General features: G+C 56.7%; 1 protein-coding gene across 1 annotated transcript; it reads left to right on the forward strand.

Annotated features, from left to right (window-relative positions):
• The first annotated feature begins 5,021 nt into the window (after window positions 1–5,021).
• Window positions 5,022–16,321, forward strand: CDIP1 (cell death inducing p53 target 1). Its single transcript, XM_007521995.3, has 6 exons — window positions 5,022–5,260; window positions 13,954–13,977; window positions 14,927–15,038; window positions 15,143–15,298; window positions 15,653–15,911; window positions 16,006–16,321. The coding sequence occupies exons 2-6, from the start codon at window positions 13,975–13,977 to the stop codon at window positions 16,115–16,117; spliced, it is 642 nt and encodes a 213-aa protein (XP_007522057.2). The 5' UTR covers window positions 5,022–5,260; window positions 13,954–13,974; the 3' UTR covers window positions 16,118–16,321.
• Window positions 16,322–17,319: the final 998 nt, after the last annotated feature.

A 17,319-nucleotide genomic window follows, 5' to 3' on the forward strand; every position in this document is an offset into this window, starting at 1 on the left:
CTGAGAAACACAGAGGGGAGGTAATGAGAGGCAACTCTCTCCTCAGAAGTCTCCAGCATCAGGACAGAAAACAGTTCTGGGGGGCTGAGCAGTGGCGCACCTGGTTGAACGCACACATTACCATGCGCAAAGATCTGGGTTCAATTCCCCCTTGGTCCCACCTGCAGGGGGGAGATCCACAAGCAGTGAAGCAGTACCGTAGGTGCCCCTCTTTACCTCTCTCTCCCCTCCCTCTCAATTTCTCTCTGTCTTATCAAACAATCAATGAGTAATAATAAAAAAAATAGTTTTTGAAGTCAGGAAATCCCAGGGTTTGAGTCTGGAGAAATGCCGCTCCCAAGACTGCAGGGGTGTCGGCCAGTGGGGGACCTGCACATCCTGGGGTCACACTGAGGAGGGCGTGGCCTCGTGCACACAACTTGCTCTCTCTGGGTCTCAGCGTCTTCTAAGTGGGGACTAAGATGCTCCGTGTGGGCTGCCCCAGAGTGTGCGTGAGTGTGTGGAAATAACGTGCAAAGTGTCAGGTGCCGACTCAGGATGTCTGCCCTCATGTGAGCCAAAGCTCAGGGCCATGATAGCATGCCGGGGGTGGCAGGGGGCAGGATCATCCAGTGGTGATGCCTAAGGCTTGCGCACAAGAGGTCCCAGGTTCAATCCCTGGCACTACTATATAGCAGGGCTGACTACTGCTCTAGTTAAAACAAGGAAGAAGGGAGCCGGGTGGTAGCACAGCAGGTTAAGCATAGATGGCGCAAAGTGCAAAGACTGGCACAAGGATCCTGGTTCGAGCCCACGGCTCCCCACCTGCAGGGAAGTCACTTCACAGGCGGTGAAGCAGGTCTGCAGGTGTCTTTCTCTGCCCCTCTATCTTCCCCATCTCTCTCCATTTCTCTCTGTCCTGTAAAAATATATATACATACATATATTTGCCTACCTTCTGCACGGGGAGCAGGGGGGGTGTGACTGGGAGGTGAGAGGGGTCTCTCTGTGCTCTGCACAATCCTCTGAGGCTCCCAAAAATGCCTCAAGTTCAATTCTTGGGTCATGTGCGCTTCTCCTGACGACAGCCTGTGTGCACTCAGGCCTGATTTTCCCTCTGGCCTAAGAGGGATGAACATTCACTCCATGCCGCCCGCCCGCCAGCCCCGTACTCTGTCCCACAGCTCCCAGTGCAGAAGGAAAGGGAACCCACAGCACCCCCTATGCCACTGTTTCGCCAGCAGGTGGCGCAGGCTGTAGAGTCCTGACCTTGGGGCTGCTCTCTGCACAGCTGGACGTCAGTTCTGGGCTGCAGCCGAGGCCAACAGGTGTCCGGCCTGTGGCCTGCGGGGGCCATGTGGGGGCACAGGAAGCTGCCCCAGAAGCTGTGACTAAAGAGGACGGGCCTTCGGTTTGGAGGTTGGGAGATACTCAGCCGGTACAGCACATACTCTACCAAGCTCTAGGACTGGAGTCAGGCTCTCAACACCACATGGGAGCACCGTGGAGGCGCTGGCTGATGCTCCAGAAATGTGGAGCAATGCTATGGTGACTCTCCTCTTCTCTCTCTCTCTCTCTGGGTCTAAAAGGGGAAGAAAAAGGCTTTGTCAGGAGTACTGGACTCACAAAAAGCCCGCACCAAAAAGCCAAAACAAAACACAAATGTGGGGCCGGGTGGTGGTGCACTGGGTGAAGCACACATCATCAAGGACCGGCGTAAGGATCCCAGTTCGAGCCCCTCGGCTCCCCACCTGCACGAGTTTATTTCATAAGCCATGAAGCAGGTCTGCAGGTGTCTGTCTTTCTTTCCCCATCTGTCTTCCCTTCCTCTCTCAATTTCTCTCTCTCCTATCCAAACAAAACACTAATTAATTAATTAATGAAAAAGAAAGGGCCTTGGGGCCAGGCAGTGGCACATCTGGTTAAACGCACACATTACAGTGCACAAGGACCCACGTTCAAGCCCCCAGTCCCCACTGGCAAGGGGATAAGCTTTTCGAGTAGTGAAGCAGGGCTGCAGGTGTCTCCCTGTCTCTCTCCTTATCAGCCTCTTCCCTCTTGATTTCTTGCAGTCTTTATCCAATAAATAAATACAATTTAGTAGTCTGGGAGATGGCGCAGTAGATAAAGTATTGGGTTCTCAAGCATGAGGTCCCGAGTTCGATCCCCAGCAGCACATGTGCCAGAGTGATGTCTGGTTCTTTCTCTCCTCCTGTCTTTCTCATGAATAAATAAATAAATTCTAAAAAAAAGTTTGTAGATGAAATTAAATTTTTAAAAATTAATTAGATTTTTTTTTGCCTCCAGGGTTATTGCTGGGGTTTGGTGCCCGCACTATGAATCCACTGCTCCTGGAGGCCATTTTTTTCCCTTTTGTTGTTGTTATTGTTGTTGCTGTCATTGTTGAATACGACAGGGAGAAATCAAGAAAAGACAGGAAGATAGGAGGAGAGAAAGATAAGATACCTGCAGACCTGCTTCACTGCTTGAGAAGCGGTCCCCCTGCAGGTGGGGAGCTGGGGGCTCACACCAAGACCACAGTTTGGTCACTGCCCACACTCTACACTGTAAAACCCACCTGTGCTCCCCCACAGACACTCAGCAGAGCGTTTCCAGGAACTCGGCACACACAAAGCTCACTGCTTGAGGTGCCTTGCCCCCTTCTTTCTGGGAAGCTTTTCCTTCCTAAACTGATTGACCTAATGGGGGAGGGGTGAGCCAGAGCATCATTCTAGCATATGTGGTGCTGGCGCTCCAACTCAGGGCCTCCCTCTTCCAAGTCCCGTGCGATACCTCTAAGCCACCTCCCAGGCCACACACCTTTCAAGTCCCGATACAGGTATCTAATTCTTTTTCTTTCTTTCTTTTTTTAATATTTTATTTATTCCCTTTTGTTGCCCTTGTTGTTTTATTGTTGTAGTTATTATTGTTGTCATTGTTGTTGGATAGGACAGAGAGAAATGGAGAGAGGAGGGGAAGACAGAGGGAGGGAGGGAGAAAGACAGACACCTGCAGACCTGCTTCACCACTTGTGAGGTGATTCCCCTGCAGGTGGGGAGCCAGGGCTCGAACCGGGATCCTTGCTCCGGTCCTTGTTCTTAGTGCCACATGCGCTTAACCCTTTGCGCTACAGCCCGACTCCCAATTCTTTCTTTTCTTCTTAAAGATTTTATTTATTTATGGGAAAGACAGGAGGAGAGAGAAAGAACCAGACATCACTCTGGCACATGTGCTGCTGGGGATCGAACTCACGACCTCATGCTTGAGAGTCCAAAGCTTTACCACAGCACAACCTTCCGGACCACAGATATATATTTCTTATCTGACATGGCACTCTTGGCACTTCCCCCGTGAACTCTCACTTTGTTTTAACATCTTTTGACACATGCTATTCTATTAGTTTCCCTAGAGCATTCTGAGAGCAGAAATTGGGCTTGGCTCCATCGTGTGTATTTCCAGGCCTAGAGCAGAATGAACGAGGAAATGAATAGAGATTCTCCATCTCTGTTGGTCAATACAGTAGCCACAAGCTACTTGAGGTTTTGGAGCCCTTGAAAGATAGCTGGCCAAACTGAGAAGCTAGGATTTCAAAGATTTAATATGAAAGAAAAAAAAAAAAAGACTACTGAAGGTTTCATTGAAAAATTTTGCCATTTATTTTTTTTAATCATTTATTTACTCCGGGGTCATTGCTGGGGCTCAGTGCCTGCACTACAAATCCACTGCTCCTGGAGGCCATTTTTCCCCCATTTTTTTTTCTTGTCCTTGTTGTATTTATTGTTATTGTTGTCACTGCTGCTGCTGTTGGATAGGTCAGAGAGAAATCGAGAGAGGACGGGAAGACAGAGAGGGCGAGAGAAAAATAAGACACCTGCAGACCTGCTCTGCACCTCTCTTTTCCTCTTTCTCCGTGTGTCAAGTAAAACTCTTATTTCTAGTGCAATAAATAAATGTCTGGGGGAAAAAATCTAAAAAGAAAGAAAGAAATGGGGGAGTAGATAGCATAATGGTTATGCAAAGAGACTCATCCCTGAGGCTCCTAAGTTTCAGGTTCAATCCCTCACGCCACCACCAGCTAGAGCCGAGCAGTGCTCTGGTAATAAATAAAGTAAAACTTTTAAATGGCGGGATTTGGCCCAAAAAATTGAAGCACATAAATGAAATGCACTCCTTCAATTCCAGTTCCTCTCTCTTTCTTTTTTTTCTTATTTTTGCCTCCAGAGTTATTGCTGGGGCTCGGTGCCTGCACTACGAATCCACAGCTCCTGGAGGCCATTTTTCTCCTTTTGTTACCTTGCTTGTTTTTATCATTGTTGTGGTTATTATTATCGTTGCTATTGATGTCGTCGTTGTTGGATAGGACAGAGAGAAATAGAGAGAGGAGGGGAAGACAGAGAGGGGGAGAGACAGACAGACACCTGCAGACCTGCTTCACCGCCTGTGAAGCGACTCCCCTGCAGGTGCGGAGCCGGGGCTCGAACCCGGATCATTATGCCGGTCCTTGTGCTTTGCGCCACGTGCGCTTAACCCGCTGCGCTACCGTCCGACTCCCTTTTTTTTTTTTAATTATCTTTATTTATTGGGTAGAGACAGTAAGAAATCAAGAGGGAAGAGGAGAGAGACACCGAGACACCTGCAGCCCCGCTTCACCGCTCCTGAACCTTTCCTCCCTGCAGTTGGGGACGAGGGGTTCGAACCTGAGTCCTGCAGGTGGGGAGCAGGGGCTCGAACCTGGGTCCTTGCGCACTGCAACATGAGCGCTCAAGCAGATGTGCTACCTACCACCCGGCCCCCATTCCAGGCCCCGCCCCCCTGCGGCCTGGAGCCCGAGCCGCTGACGTCACCAGGATGGTCACGTGCCGCGAGCCCCGCCCCGCCCCTCCCCGCTGACGCCTCGCCCGGCCGCGTTCCACCGGCTTCCCATCTCCTCCTGACAGACGCGTCGCCTGCGCGGCCTCCCGGCACGGTGAGAGCCTAAACCATTCCGGGGCGCCCGCTCTTCTTGCAGGCCGGGGGCCACGGCCCATCAGGAGATCCGCCCACCCTAGGCGTCGCGCTTCCCGCCCCCGCCCGCGGCGTCGCGTGGTGCACGCCGGGACTTGTAGTCCTGACGGCGCGCGCTCTGCAGGCCTCGGGCGAGCGGGCGGACTCCATCTCCCAGGAGTCTGTGCGCGGGCGGCGGGCGCTGTGTGCGCGCACAGTCCCGCGGGCCGAGGGTCTGTCGGGCGCACGACCCCGGCTGTCGGCGCTCCGGCGGCGTTGAGCGCGGCGGCCTCTGCAGGTAACCGGCCCGGGGCCCGGGGCTGCGGGGCTGCGGGGCGTCTCGGCGTCTCCTCCCAGGGCGCGGGGGCTGTGCGGGACTCGCGGTGCGGGGCGGGGGGAGGGGGAGGGGGTCCCGCCGACCGCGCCGCGGTGACCTTGGCGGCGCCCCCGCCGCATCCTCCGCCCGGCCGGTGCTGCGGGGTCTTCCCGGGAGGCCTCGCAACAGGTGTCAGGTGAGCCCGTCCCCAGGTGCCCGGATGGCGCGGCGAGCGGACGGGCCGGGGTCTGGGGGGCGACCTGCCCGCTAAGCGCAGGCAGCTCAGACCGACAGACAGACGGACAGGCGAAGGCGTCTCAGCCCGCAGACCCTCGCCGACGGCCCCGCTCCGTGGCGGCGGCCTTGTTGCTGGGGGTCAGGCGGCCGCGGGCAAGCGGGGCCGGGGCGGTCACGCCTCCCTCCCTCCCTCTGTCCCTCCCTCCATTTCTCCCCCTCTTCCTCCCTCCTTCTCCCCCTCTCCCCCTCCCTCCTCTCCTTTCCCCTTCCTTCTCCCTCTTCCCCCTCCCTTTCCGACTTCCTTTCCCCCTCTGTCCCTCACTCCCCCTTTCCCTCTCCCCCTCTTTCTCCCTCCCTTCCCCTTCTCTTTCCTCCTTCCCCTCGCCCTCCCTCCCTCTCTCCCTTTCCTCCTCCCTCTCTCCCTCTCTTCCCCCTTTCCCCCTCTCCCCTCCTCTTTCTTTTTTGCATTATTATTATTATTTTTTGCTTTTCCTCCCTTGTGTTACCCTTGTTTTATTGTTGTGGTTATTATTACTGTTGTTGATGTCGTCGTTGTCGGATAGGACAGAGAGACATGGAGAGAGGAGGGGAAGACAGAGAGGGGGAGAGACAGACAGACACCTGCAGACCTGCTTCACCGCCTGTGAAGCGACTCGCCTGCAGGTGGGGAGCCGGGGGCTCGAACCGGGATCCTTCTGCCGGTCCTTGCGCTTTGCGCCACCTGCGCTTAACCCGCTGCGCCCGACTCCCTCTCCTGCTCTTTCTTCCTCTCTGCCTTCCTCTCCCCCTCTCCTTCTCTCCCCCTCCCCCCTCTCTCTGCCTTTAAATGAACAGAAGCCTCCGGTGTGCACAGGGCCCCGCCGCCCCCCCAGCCTTGCAGCCGGGATCAGGTCAGATCAGCTCTGCCTGAGCAAAGACCCCAAACCCCCGGCTCGGCCTGAGGCCCTGTTCTGTCCTGTTCTGTTCTGTTCTGTTCTGTTTGTTCTGTTCTCCCCCACCTCACCCCCCAGGGCTGCTCAGCTCTGGTTTATGGTGCAATGGGGGATTGAACCTGAGTCTTTGGAGCCTCAGGCATGGGAGTCTGCGTAATCATTATGCTGTCCCCCGCCCTGTGTTGTGCTCTTTACCCGGAAAGCATACATGCCTGCCTGGTGTGTGTGTGTGTGTGTTTCCTTTCTTCCTTCTTTCCTAGAGACAGAAATCAAGAGGGAAGGGGGGAGATTGAGAGCGAGAGGGAGAGAGACACCTGCAGCCCTGCTTCACTGCTGGCAGAGTTTCTCCCCTGCAGGTGGGGACCGGGGGTTTGAACCCGGGTCCTTGTGCTCAGCCTGGTGCGCCACCACCGGCCCCAAGGGCGTGCTTGCCTAGCCCAGGGGAGCATGCTGTGCGGAGGAGACCTTCGGGGCCAGGTGCCTGCATCTGGAGCCACAAACACCAGCTTCTCAGGCTGCTGAGTTGCCTGACACAGAGGAGGGACGCGGGGCCTGTGAAAGGGTGGTCCCGCTGGCGAGACTCTGCTTCAAAGGCCTGGGCGCAGCTTTCCTGGGGTGTTTATTTGTTTTTTATAGTTTTTTCACATTTATGTATGTATGTATTATTGGATAAAAACAGAAACTGAAGACACCTGCGGCCCTGCTTCACCACTTGTGAAGCTTTCCCCCTACAGGTGGGGACCAGGGCCTTGAACCTGGGTCCTTGCAGGCTGTGAGTGCTCAACCAGGTGTGCCACCACCTGGTCCTGCAGCTTTGCTCTTAGAACCCTGCCAGAGCAGGTGGAGTTAAAGTCACGGCACGTCCTGTCCTGTCACTGTCCTTCCTGGAGACAGGCAGTGGCGTGGGGGCTGTGCAGAGCTGTGGCCTTGGGGGGCAGGAAGGGGCTGGCAGGCCACGGCCAGGGCACTTGGGTTTGTACCTCTGGAGAGTCAGGGTTCCCCCGTGGTACAGTTCCATGCTGCAGAGGGGAGAAGGGGGCACCAGAGACAGCCAGCTTTTCCAAGAGGGCTGCCCGCCCAGGGGGACGCAGGCTGGGTTCTCCTGGTCCGTCAGACTTGGGTCCTGGAGTATCAGCCTGGCAGAGCACCCCAGAGGCCTTGCTGCCTGCCCCGAGCTGTGTGACAAGGCAGCTCTGCCCTACCAGAGCCTTGGGGCCTGCGTCTGGGGGTGAGCTCCTGGGAAGGCTGGCTGCCTGGCGCTAGAGCAAAGGGCGCTGTGGGGGAGGGCGGCCTGCACACTGATTCTTTGCTTGCAGGCAGCGCGCTGCCCTTTGATAACAGCACCTCTCAGCCTGGGCGCCTCAACGGCCCTGAGCTGCTCCCCACTGCGGGCTCCCACAGGAGGTGATGCTGGGAGGGCGCAGGAGAGCCTGAACATGCCGGAAATGTCAAGTCTTCTCCAGCTGAAATGAGATCCCTATCGGTTTCTGTCTTTTCCCTTCAAGAAGCAGGGGCCAGCAAAAAGGGAGGCTTTCCTTGGTGGCTCTGAGGGGGCATGACGGGATGTCACCAGAGAAGTGAACTGCCTGTCAAGTTCTGATCACCGTGGATGACAGTGACCTTGTCGGCTGGGGGTGGTGGCAGGGGACCCACCCAGTATGTCTGTGCCAGCTGGCCGTCTTCTCACCTGGGCCTGGGCACCCAGGTCAGCGTCACTGTCAGGGTGGTCACGTCACGTGAAGTAGGGCTCCCAGCCATCTAAGGGGCAGGCAGATCTGGGCCCTCTGGTCTGTGATGAGGACTCCTCAGCTGGCGGGTAAGCGGTTGGGTTTGGAGCAGCACCAGCACCCAGTTCAGTTCACCCCAAACTCTGTGGACTTTTTCAGCACTAAGCCGGCTGGGGTAGAGTAGGGAGGTGAGGAGTGCAGGGGGTCACAGGCCTTCCTGTGGGTAGGCCTGCCAGCCTGGAGCAGCACGAGTCACAGTCCAGTGTGAGGAGATCTGGAACAAGGGCGGACTTGGGCGTTAGACCTTGACCAGCACATGTGACACTGGGCCTGAGGACAACTTGTCAGGTCATCAAGGCAGAGAAAGGTCTGGAACACCGTTTAGACACTCTGCTGAGCTGAGCCCCTGGAATGGGGAGCAGAGTCATAGGGCGGAGGCTTGTCGACCATGGTCCCCACTTCTTAGGCTGCCAGGCTGGGAGGCCTGAGCGTAGCTTCCTGTTTCCTTATGCTCTGGTGACTGCGCCTCAGGCCCGGAGCCCCTGCCCACCTTGCCCAGGACCTGCCTCATGTCCATCTGGCCCCTGAGCCCCCAGCACCCCAGCTGAGCACCGTGCCACTGAATCTCATTTCTGGCACCTCTGGCTACTCCTTGTCAAGGCTGGACCTCCACACTGGGTCTGCAGGCAGCCCGAGGGAGACAGCCACTGCGGGCTGAGTGAAGGAGTCTTCTAGCAGGCACTCTGGGAAGGAGAGCCAGGTAGGCTTGTGAGGGGCTCCCTCTTAACTCCCCCCATTACCCTGGTCTCCTGTGCTGGCCAGGGCTCATGTCCTAGCCTATGTGGCCTGTTCAGGTTACTTGTGTGTGGAGTGTGTGGCCACGTCGTGACCCATTTCTCTGTGGCCCCTAACAAATTGAAACCATGCCAGGTGGAGGAGGGCGCCCCTGATAACCACTTGGGTGTTAGGGAGCTGTATTCACACGCCAGGCTTAGTACAGGAAGCAGAGAGCCAGGATTGCCTTGAGTCACACTGTGTGTGGCCAGAGGACGCTGCTGGAGCCCTTGTCCCCCGCCTCCTTCTCTTGAATTCACTCTGAATGCACCCTCAGCCTGGCCCTCAGCCTGGCCCCAGCACAGCCCTGCGGCCCACTATGGACCAACTTTTTCAGAGAGAGAGACACAGAGACAGTACCAAGCTTCCCCCAGTGGGTTCCTACCTGCTGGATGGAGACTCATGCCTGGATTATACTCATGGTGAAGTAGGTGCCTACCCAAGGGAGCTGTCTTGGTGACTTTTCTGTGTTTTGCCACTTCTCCTCTTGCTAGAATGCAGCTCCATTAGAACAGATGTCACCCCCTCAGAGCCCCAGGAAGGTCCTGGTTTGGGGTGTGTGCCCGTAGTAAGTGCTGAGGGAACTCGTGCCAGGCTGAGCCTGTGCTGTCTGCCCTTCTCCCAGTGGGCATGGGGTGAGGCCCCCTGAACTTGTGGTAGGAGGTATCCTGAAGGGAAGCTGAATTCCCAAGTGAGGACTGAGGCTGCTGGGAAAGGAACCACATGCAGCCGGCTCCTGTCCTGTTGACCGGAGTGCTCCCTGCGGGCTGTTGCTGAGGCTGGTGACACATCTTACTTTGTGCACTTCAAGGATCCATCCTGCCCAGGAGCAAGAACCCACCTGCTGTCTTTGGTTTTCATCTGCTGGTCGCGCCAAGCAACCCCTAGCTTGTCCCCTGGCCCCTGAAGTCAGTGGGCATCTGACCTGCACGCATGAGCCCAGCCGTGGCGTTCGTGTCGGAGTCAGACTTCCAGTAGGCTGAGGCCCTGTCAGCCCGAGAGGCTCGGCGAGCCCAGGTCTTGCTCTTCCTCTTCGGCCTGAGTGCTGCTTATCTTCCATGAGCCCCCCTGGAGATTCGCTCAGGAAGGCAGAGGGAGAGTATCTTCCAGGCTCCGTTTTGATTGCTCAGGAGCAGTTGTCCTAGAATTAGCAGGCCAGCAGCTCCTGAGTGCTCTGGTCCAACAGGTACCTGAGACCCGTGTCTGTAGCAAGGCTGCAGCTGTTTGCCAGCCTGTGTGCCCCGCTTGTCATGCTTCTGTGCCATCCTGCTTTGTGGCAGCGTGAGGATGGAGGACTCCGAGCAAGTAGAGGCTGGGCTGCCCTCCGGGGGCCTCGCTCAGCTTGAGCTAGTGTTCCGTGGGGTTTCCTAGCTGGCCCTCCTTGCCCAGGGGCACCTGCTCTTCAGGTGAGCACCCCCTCTGTGACCTCGGGTTCCAGGGCCTCAGTGGGGTTAGGGAGCTGGTGCAGAGAGCCAAGGCCTGTAGCAAATTCAGAGGAGACCTGTGTGGGGACCAGGACGCCAGCTTAGACAGGGCGACTCGAGAACAGACAGGCCTGGGGCTGCTGCTCAGAGGGCAGCCAGAGCACCTTTCCGGTTGAGGAGGAGCACCCCAAAACGAGCCACTGGGAAGTGCTGCCTCCCCTAGAAAAGCTAGCCAATGCACACAAGGCAAGAGGGGTCCATGTTTAAGGCTCACTCCCGGGGCAGCCCGCTGCCAGCGTGTGCTGTGGGGTGTCTCTGAGCACTGACTCGTGCCATCACGTCGGCTCTCCCATCGTGTGGGATCCAGACGACGTCCCCACACCCCTGTGGAGCTGGGATGGTGTAAACTTCTGGGTGTAGCCAGCCCTGGGCTGAGCGTGGAGCCCCTGCCGCAAGTAAGCCCGTCTGCCGCCAGCCTCTGCTCACATGCTCACTTGACCGAGACAGATGCCTTGAAATGGAGACAGTGGATCCCAGAGAACATGCAGGTAGTGAGAATGTGCCGTAAGGAGGCCAGGAAGGGAACTGGGGGTACTGTGCCTTGTGTGGTGACCCGCCTCGTCTGGGTCCCTACAAGTCTTGCTGCTTGAGTGTGAAGCGGCCTGGGTCCAGGCTGCCGCCTGCCTCTGCAGTCACTCAAGCTGTTTGTCTCCGAGTACTGGACACTGTGACGACTCTTCCCATGCCGCCCCCTCTGCATCCCCGTGGCCAGGGCAACCTGCTGCTATGCCTGCTCACGGGCGAGTCCGACCTGGCCTGTGATCCCAGGGCTGCTTGTGGGCTGATGAGGCCAGTGAATCCGGATGGGAGCTTGTGCGACGGACTGGCATGCCTGACGCCCAAAAGTCCCGAAGTCCTCAGCACTATCAGAGTCCCAGCTGAGCACTGCTCTCGTGTCTCTCAAACCTCTAGGAAAAATGAGTCTGCTTGGGATGGCGCATGCAGGGAGAGCAAGCAGAACCTCTTCCTGACCCTTGACATCATCTGATGGGCAGTGTTTAGCATTCCCAAGGCACCCCAACATACGTCTGTGTTCAAGTATAAACAGAAATGGCTCAAAGACTCCAGTGAGCTGGCTGTTCGGTGGAGGGAACCAACTCACTTGCTTTCAAGGGCGAGGATATCAGAAGGTGGGAGGTGGGCTGAGGTATCCTGTGACTGGGGTGTGGCATGGTGTAGAGAAAGCCCAGTAACTGCCTTTTTTTGATTCAAGCGCTGCCTTTTAAAGGATGATATTCCCTCCTCACAGTGCAGTTGGGGTGCACCATCGGGAGGTAGACAGCTCTGTCTCAGGCCTGGTCTGGCTGCAGGCACTAGGAGCATGTGTCCTTAGAGCAGACTTCACCCCCAAGGGCGCCTCGGGCACTGTCACAAACCCAGGTCCTGGTCAGAGTGGGTGGGGGCAGGACGGGCTGGACCACCTTGGGGAGGGGAGCACTGTTGATCTGAGTGAGCAGAGTCTGACCAAAGACAGGTGGGGTGCCGGGACGCTGCTCCCCGTGTTGTCATCCCAGTCGTTTCTCAGTGATGGTCCCTCTGCAGTCATGCTTCACGGCCTCTCCCACAAGCCGCCTGTGATGAGAGTGCTGCTGGCCTGGCAGCAGGGGAGGCCAAGGGACAGGTGAGGTGACATGAGTGCCTAGGGGTCGGTGGGTGGAAGACCAGGGCGCGCTGTGCTGGCTGAGGAAAGCAGGCAGGACTGGGGCCACTGCCGCAGGTGCCGTGGGGGTCCCTCAGCATCTCCTTCAGCCAGCTGGTCTCCTGAACTCCACCTTGGATCCTGCTGTCTCGGGGGGATGCATGTTCAGGCGCACAGAGCCCTGCTCAGCTCTGGTTGACGGTGGTGCTGGGGGTGGAACCTGGGAGCTCGGAGCTCAGGCAGGAGTAATTTGCTTCACCATTATGCTGAGGACGCTCTTCGGGAGTCAGCGGCCATCCCTGACAGATTAGTCCCACCCCCACAAGGGCACCCTCCCTGGCCTACATTGACTAGGTCCCAATTTTCATGCCACCTTAGCACTGAGGGGCCAGGATGGACAGGAAGTGACATGAGGTTCCCTGGGCAGGGACACCACCCCCCATCAGGGACCGGGTAGCCCCACTCCCTGTCCTATGGGTGCCTGGGTGGGGTGGGGTGGTAAACTCCCTTTCCTCCAGCTGACATGGCCTGTGGTGCTCTGTGCCCCACTGCTCAGCACAGGAGTGACTGTGGGCCTGGCTGATTACAGCCAGGAGAAAACCCTCCTGGCAAGATGCCCAGAGCTGCCTCCTGGGGACAGAGGGCCCCTCAGGGGCCGGCTGACATCTTGGTGCCATGACTGCAGGGAGGATGAGCTCTGGGGAGTGGGCAGAGGCCCACAGCTGCCACCTGGGGGTAGTCCCTTCCCAGGGCCATGGGTGGACAGGCATGTCCAGGCCTGAAAGGACAGTGGGGCCCTTTGATAGCCAGTGTCTCCCTTTCCAGAAGGTTCTCACAAGGTGCACTGAGCTAGTGGCCTCTGTGTGGCTGTGCCGCGAATGGACTGGGGTGCTGGGTCTGCCGAGTCCTGAGCTTGGGTGAGGGTGAGCAGCCTGCCACCATGGGGTGGCACAGCAAGTCCCGCTGTCCTGGCAGGGCCCCAGAACCAGTTCTCCTGTTGGACACTGTTCACAGTGAGCAGTGGGGCCATTGTGTGGGCTCCAGCTACTCACTGGGGAAACAGACCCGGCGTGGCTGGGATAAGTCGCGATAGCGTGACCCTTCCGATTGCAGTGAGCACGACCCCAGGATCAGCTGTACTCAGGAGCCAGGCCAGTGCGCCACTGCCTGCTGCCTGCCGGCTCCCCAAGCAGGAGCAACAGGGAGGGAACTGCCTGGGCCACTGTAACTGCACACAACGCACAACGCGCGTGCACACACGCTTACTGGTTTCATCCCAGATATGGTGATAAAAGGGCTGGTGGTGGCACACTGGGTATAGCACACATTACCACACACAAGGACCCACATTAAGGGCAGAAGCTTCACAAATGTTGAAGCAATGCTGCAGGTGTCTGTCTCCCTCTTTTCCCCTTCCTGTTTCTCTGTCCTGGCAAACAGAAAAAAAGAAAAGGAAAATAATGGCTGCCAGGTGCAGTGTAATCCCTGTGGCAATTAAGAAACAAAACCAAAATTTGATGCCAGGCAGTGGCACACTTGCTAAACCACACACATTACCCTGTGCAAGGACCTTGTCTCCACCTGCAGGGGGCGGTTCATGAATGGTGGATCCTTTCACTGTCTTATCTCCTCACTCTATCTAGCTTTCTGTCTCTTGCCCTCTATCAAAAAGAAAAAAAACAATGCCACTAGGAACAGACATAGTGCAGGCACTGAGCCTCAGTGATAACCTTGGCTGGCAAAAAACAGCAGCAAGGTTTATTAAACTGGGTAAATCTTGGCCCTCAGGACATGTCTTAATGATTTTTCTCTTTTTCACCAGAATACTGCTCTGCTCTGACTTATGGTAATATAGGAGATTGAACCTGGGACGTTGGAACCTCAGGCATGGATCTGTTTGTATAACTTATACTATGTCCCTGCCACAACTTTTTTTAATAGTCCGTGCGGTAAAGTATGGCACACTTCAAGGGAGAGTACATGCAGTTTGATGAGTTGACCACTGAACTAGCTCTTATGTGCAGCTCCACATTTACTTAAAACAACTGATGGGGCCCAGAGCTAGTTCACCTGGTAGACCACACACCTCACCCAGGAGTGCTGGAGTAATTAGGAGTCCACAGGGACGGTGGACTGCAGGCACAATTGGCAAGTCCTAGTGGCAAAGAAACAGACTGATGTACAAACTAAGCATTCAGGGGAGTTGGGTGGTAGCACAGTGGGTCAAGTGTAGGTGGTGCAAAGCGTAAGGACCAGCTTAAGGATCCTGGTTCGATCCCCTGGCTCCCCACCTGCAGGGGAGTCACTTCACAGGTGGTCTTTCTCTCCCCCTCTCTGTTTTCCCCTCCTCTCCATTTCTCTCTGTCCTATCCAACAATGACATCAATAACAACAATGACAATAAACAAGGGCAACAAAAGGGAATAAGTAAATATTAAAAAATGGTGAATTCATTAAAAACTCGGCATTCAGCTTTGGGCTTTAACAGACAATCTGAAAATGAACAAAAGCAGGTCTGTTTTTGTTTATATGTTGCCAGTGATAAAGTTTGGCCTTTCAGATGAAAATTAAGTTAGAGCAAGAGTTTTGCAGGAGTTCTAGGTTGGGGGAAAGAGGGATGTGAGTCATCTTTCCAGATACTGTGGGTGTTCTTCAAAGCTGCAACCAACCCTGATAGGAATTTCTTGAAGGAGGCGGCTGTGTGGGCAGGAGGGGTGGGAAGGCCACGGGAGGCTGTGTGCCCCACTGGCCACTAGGGTACTAGGAGTGCCTTTCACCTCTGGCTCTCCCTACAGGTCCCTACAGGAGAAGCAGGGAAGATGTCCAACGAGCCGCCCCCTCCTTACCCCGGGGGGCCCACAGCTCCCCTGCTGGAGGACAAAAGTGGAGCCCCCCCACCCAGCTCAGGTAGGGTCCAGAGTCCCTGAGGATCCTGGCGCCTGTCTGGCCTGGCCAGGCGCAGCCCACCCACCACAGTGGCTGCCCCTGAGCCATCTCCCTACTCTTTCCAGGCCGCACCTCTCCAGCCGTGATGCAGCCCCCACCAGGCATGGCAATGCCCCCGGCAGACATCGGCCCACCACCCTATGAGCCACCAGGCCACCCAGTGCCCCAGCCCGGCTACATCCCCCCCCATATGAACGCAGATGGCACCTACATGCCTCCAGGTCAGTGGGGCAGGAGTGACTTGGGCTGTCCTTCAGCCTAAGGACAAAGGGGCTGGCTATGACCTTGGACAGAGAACAGCCCTCAGGCACAGTGGCCAGAGCTGGAGATCCCCTCCCTGGATCTGTAGAGACCCAGGCTCTGCTCACCTAGCACCTCTCCCAATGAGAGGGGAAGACCCTGCCTTCACCTGTGGCACATCAGACTAGGCCAGGTGGCTGTCTTGGTCCCCGTGGGGAATGGCACCTCAGTCCAGGCCTCACCTGTGTACTGAGGCGGGGGGGGGGGGGGGGATGGAACTCTGTGATCCCTGCAACTGGAGAATGACCTGTCCGCTCTGCCCTCTGCTGCTCCAGGTTTCTACCCTCCTCCAGGCCCCCACCCACCCATGGGCTACTACCCACCAGGCCCCTACCCTGGCCCTGGGGGCCACACGGCCACAGTCCTGGTCCCTTCAGGAGCTGCCACCACAGTGACCGTGCTCCAGGGAGAGATCTTTGAGGGCGCGCCTGTGCAGACGGTGTGTCCCCACTGCCAGCAGGCCATCACCACCAAGATCTCCTACGAGATTGGCCTGATGAACTTTGTGTTGGGCTTCTTCTGCTGCTTCATGGGGTAAGTGGTATGGTCAGTTGCAGGGCGGGGACCGCAGGCTGCCTGGGTGCCCCGTGCTGCTACCCCAGCCTGCTGTCTCTCCTGTTTGATGCAGGTGTGACCTGGGCTGCTGCTTGATCCCCTGCCTCATCAACGACTTCAAGGATGTGACACACACGTGCCCCAGCTGCAAGGCTTACATCTACACGTACAAGCGCCTGTGCTAACCAGTGCCCAGGACTGGACCCGCTGTCAGTCACCCTGTGCTTCATCCCCCGTGCCCAGTGGCTAGCTTCCCTGCTCCCCGTCAGGGGCAGAAGCCGCTCTACCACTCCCTTGGAAGCCTTCTCCTCTTCACCTTGCCCTACCCTGAGCCGCTGACTTGGCAAAAATTGTGTTGGTTTAAGGCAAGGGTGAGCAGGTGGCAGAGATGGCCCTGAGCTTGTGTTGCTAATTTGTGTGGTGTCCTGTCAGGAAGATGAGCAGGGTAGGGTCTCCTCCATGTCACTTCTGTACAAGGTTCAGGTTCTGGCCTGACTCCTCAGGACCAAGGCAGCCAGGGCAGTCATTGTTCCCCAGGCCAAAGCCTGCAGCCACAACAGTTTCTAATCCTCTGGGCTGAGAACAGGGAGTAGACCCCAGCAGGACAGTCCTGAGGCCTGGATTTGTTTCTGGAGTGCTAAAACAGGAATGATAGAACTCTCAGGAACCTTTAACGCCCATCCAAGGGCCCAGGGGCCACCTGGAATCAGGTAGATCAGCAGACTGCTGGGTAAGTGACTGGGCCCCAGCTTGCCAAGAAGGGACTTGCCCCTCACTCCTGCTCCCTTTCTGGCTTCACCCCCTGTGAACCTGTTTCTTGGGGCCAGGACCCTAGCCCAGCCACCTGCTCTATGCTTGGCTGCTGTGGGCAGAACTCTGCCATGTGGTTGGTGCGTCCCAGTTCCCTGTTGGGATGGGAGACAGCAGAGAAAAGGCCTAGTTGTACACACTGAGATCTGCAGTTGGCTCTGATTCTGCCAGTAGATGACTGTCTCTGAGCTTGCTCACACAGTAGCCCGGACACTGGACTGGGGACAGGGAAGGAGCAGCCCCAAGTGGTGGATGTGCCCTGGTGACACCTGCCCTGTCCTGGGCCTGAGCCCACACTGTCTGTATTTCCTGAATGGTTTGTCTATGAACCTGCTCATGTGGACCGCTGTATCCCTCTTCTGCCCCTCCTGGTCTCGCACTGCACTGCATGGCCTCCTGTCACTGTGAAGCGTGGCTGGTCCGTTTGTAGTTTCTCATTAAATCGGCCCTTTACTCTCCTGCCCTAGGCCTCTGCTCTCTTGCCTAGCTTCCTTCTTTGGGAAGACGAGGGTGGGGTAGAGCCAGTCTAAGAGCCAGGGGTGAAGGCCTCTGAGTCTCCATCCTCATGATGTGCTGA

Source organism: Erinaceus europaeus, chromosome 15, assembly GCF_950295315.1.
Source record: "Erinaceus europaeus chromosome 15, mEriEur2.1, whole genome shotgun sequence".
NCBI classification, from domain to species: domain Eukaryota; kingdom Metazoa; phylum Chordata; class Mammalia; order Eulipotyphla; family Erinaceidae; genus Erinaceus; species Erinaceus europaeus.

Excerpts from the sequence above, each read along its gene's own strand:
- CDIP1 (XM_007521995.3), top strand. Across the intron at positions 15,039-15,142 it reads AGCCCCCCCACCCAGCTCAG|GCCGCACCTCTCCAGCCGTG; the intron begins GTAGGGTCCAGA and ends TACTCTTTCCAG. Across the intron at positions 15,299-15,652 it reads TGGCACCTACATGCCTCCAG|GTTTCTACCCTCCTCCAGGC; the intron begins GTCAGTGGGGCA and ends CTGCTGCTCCAG.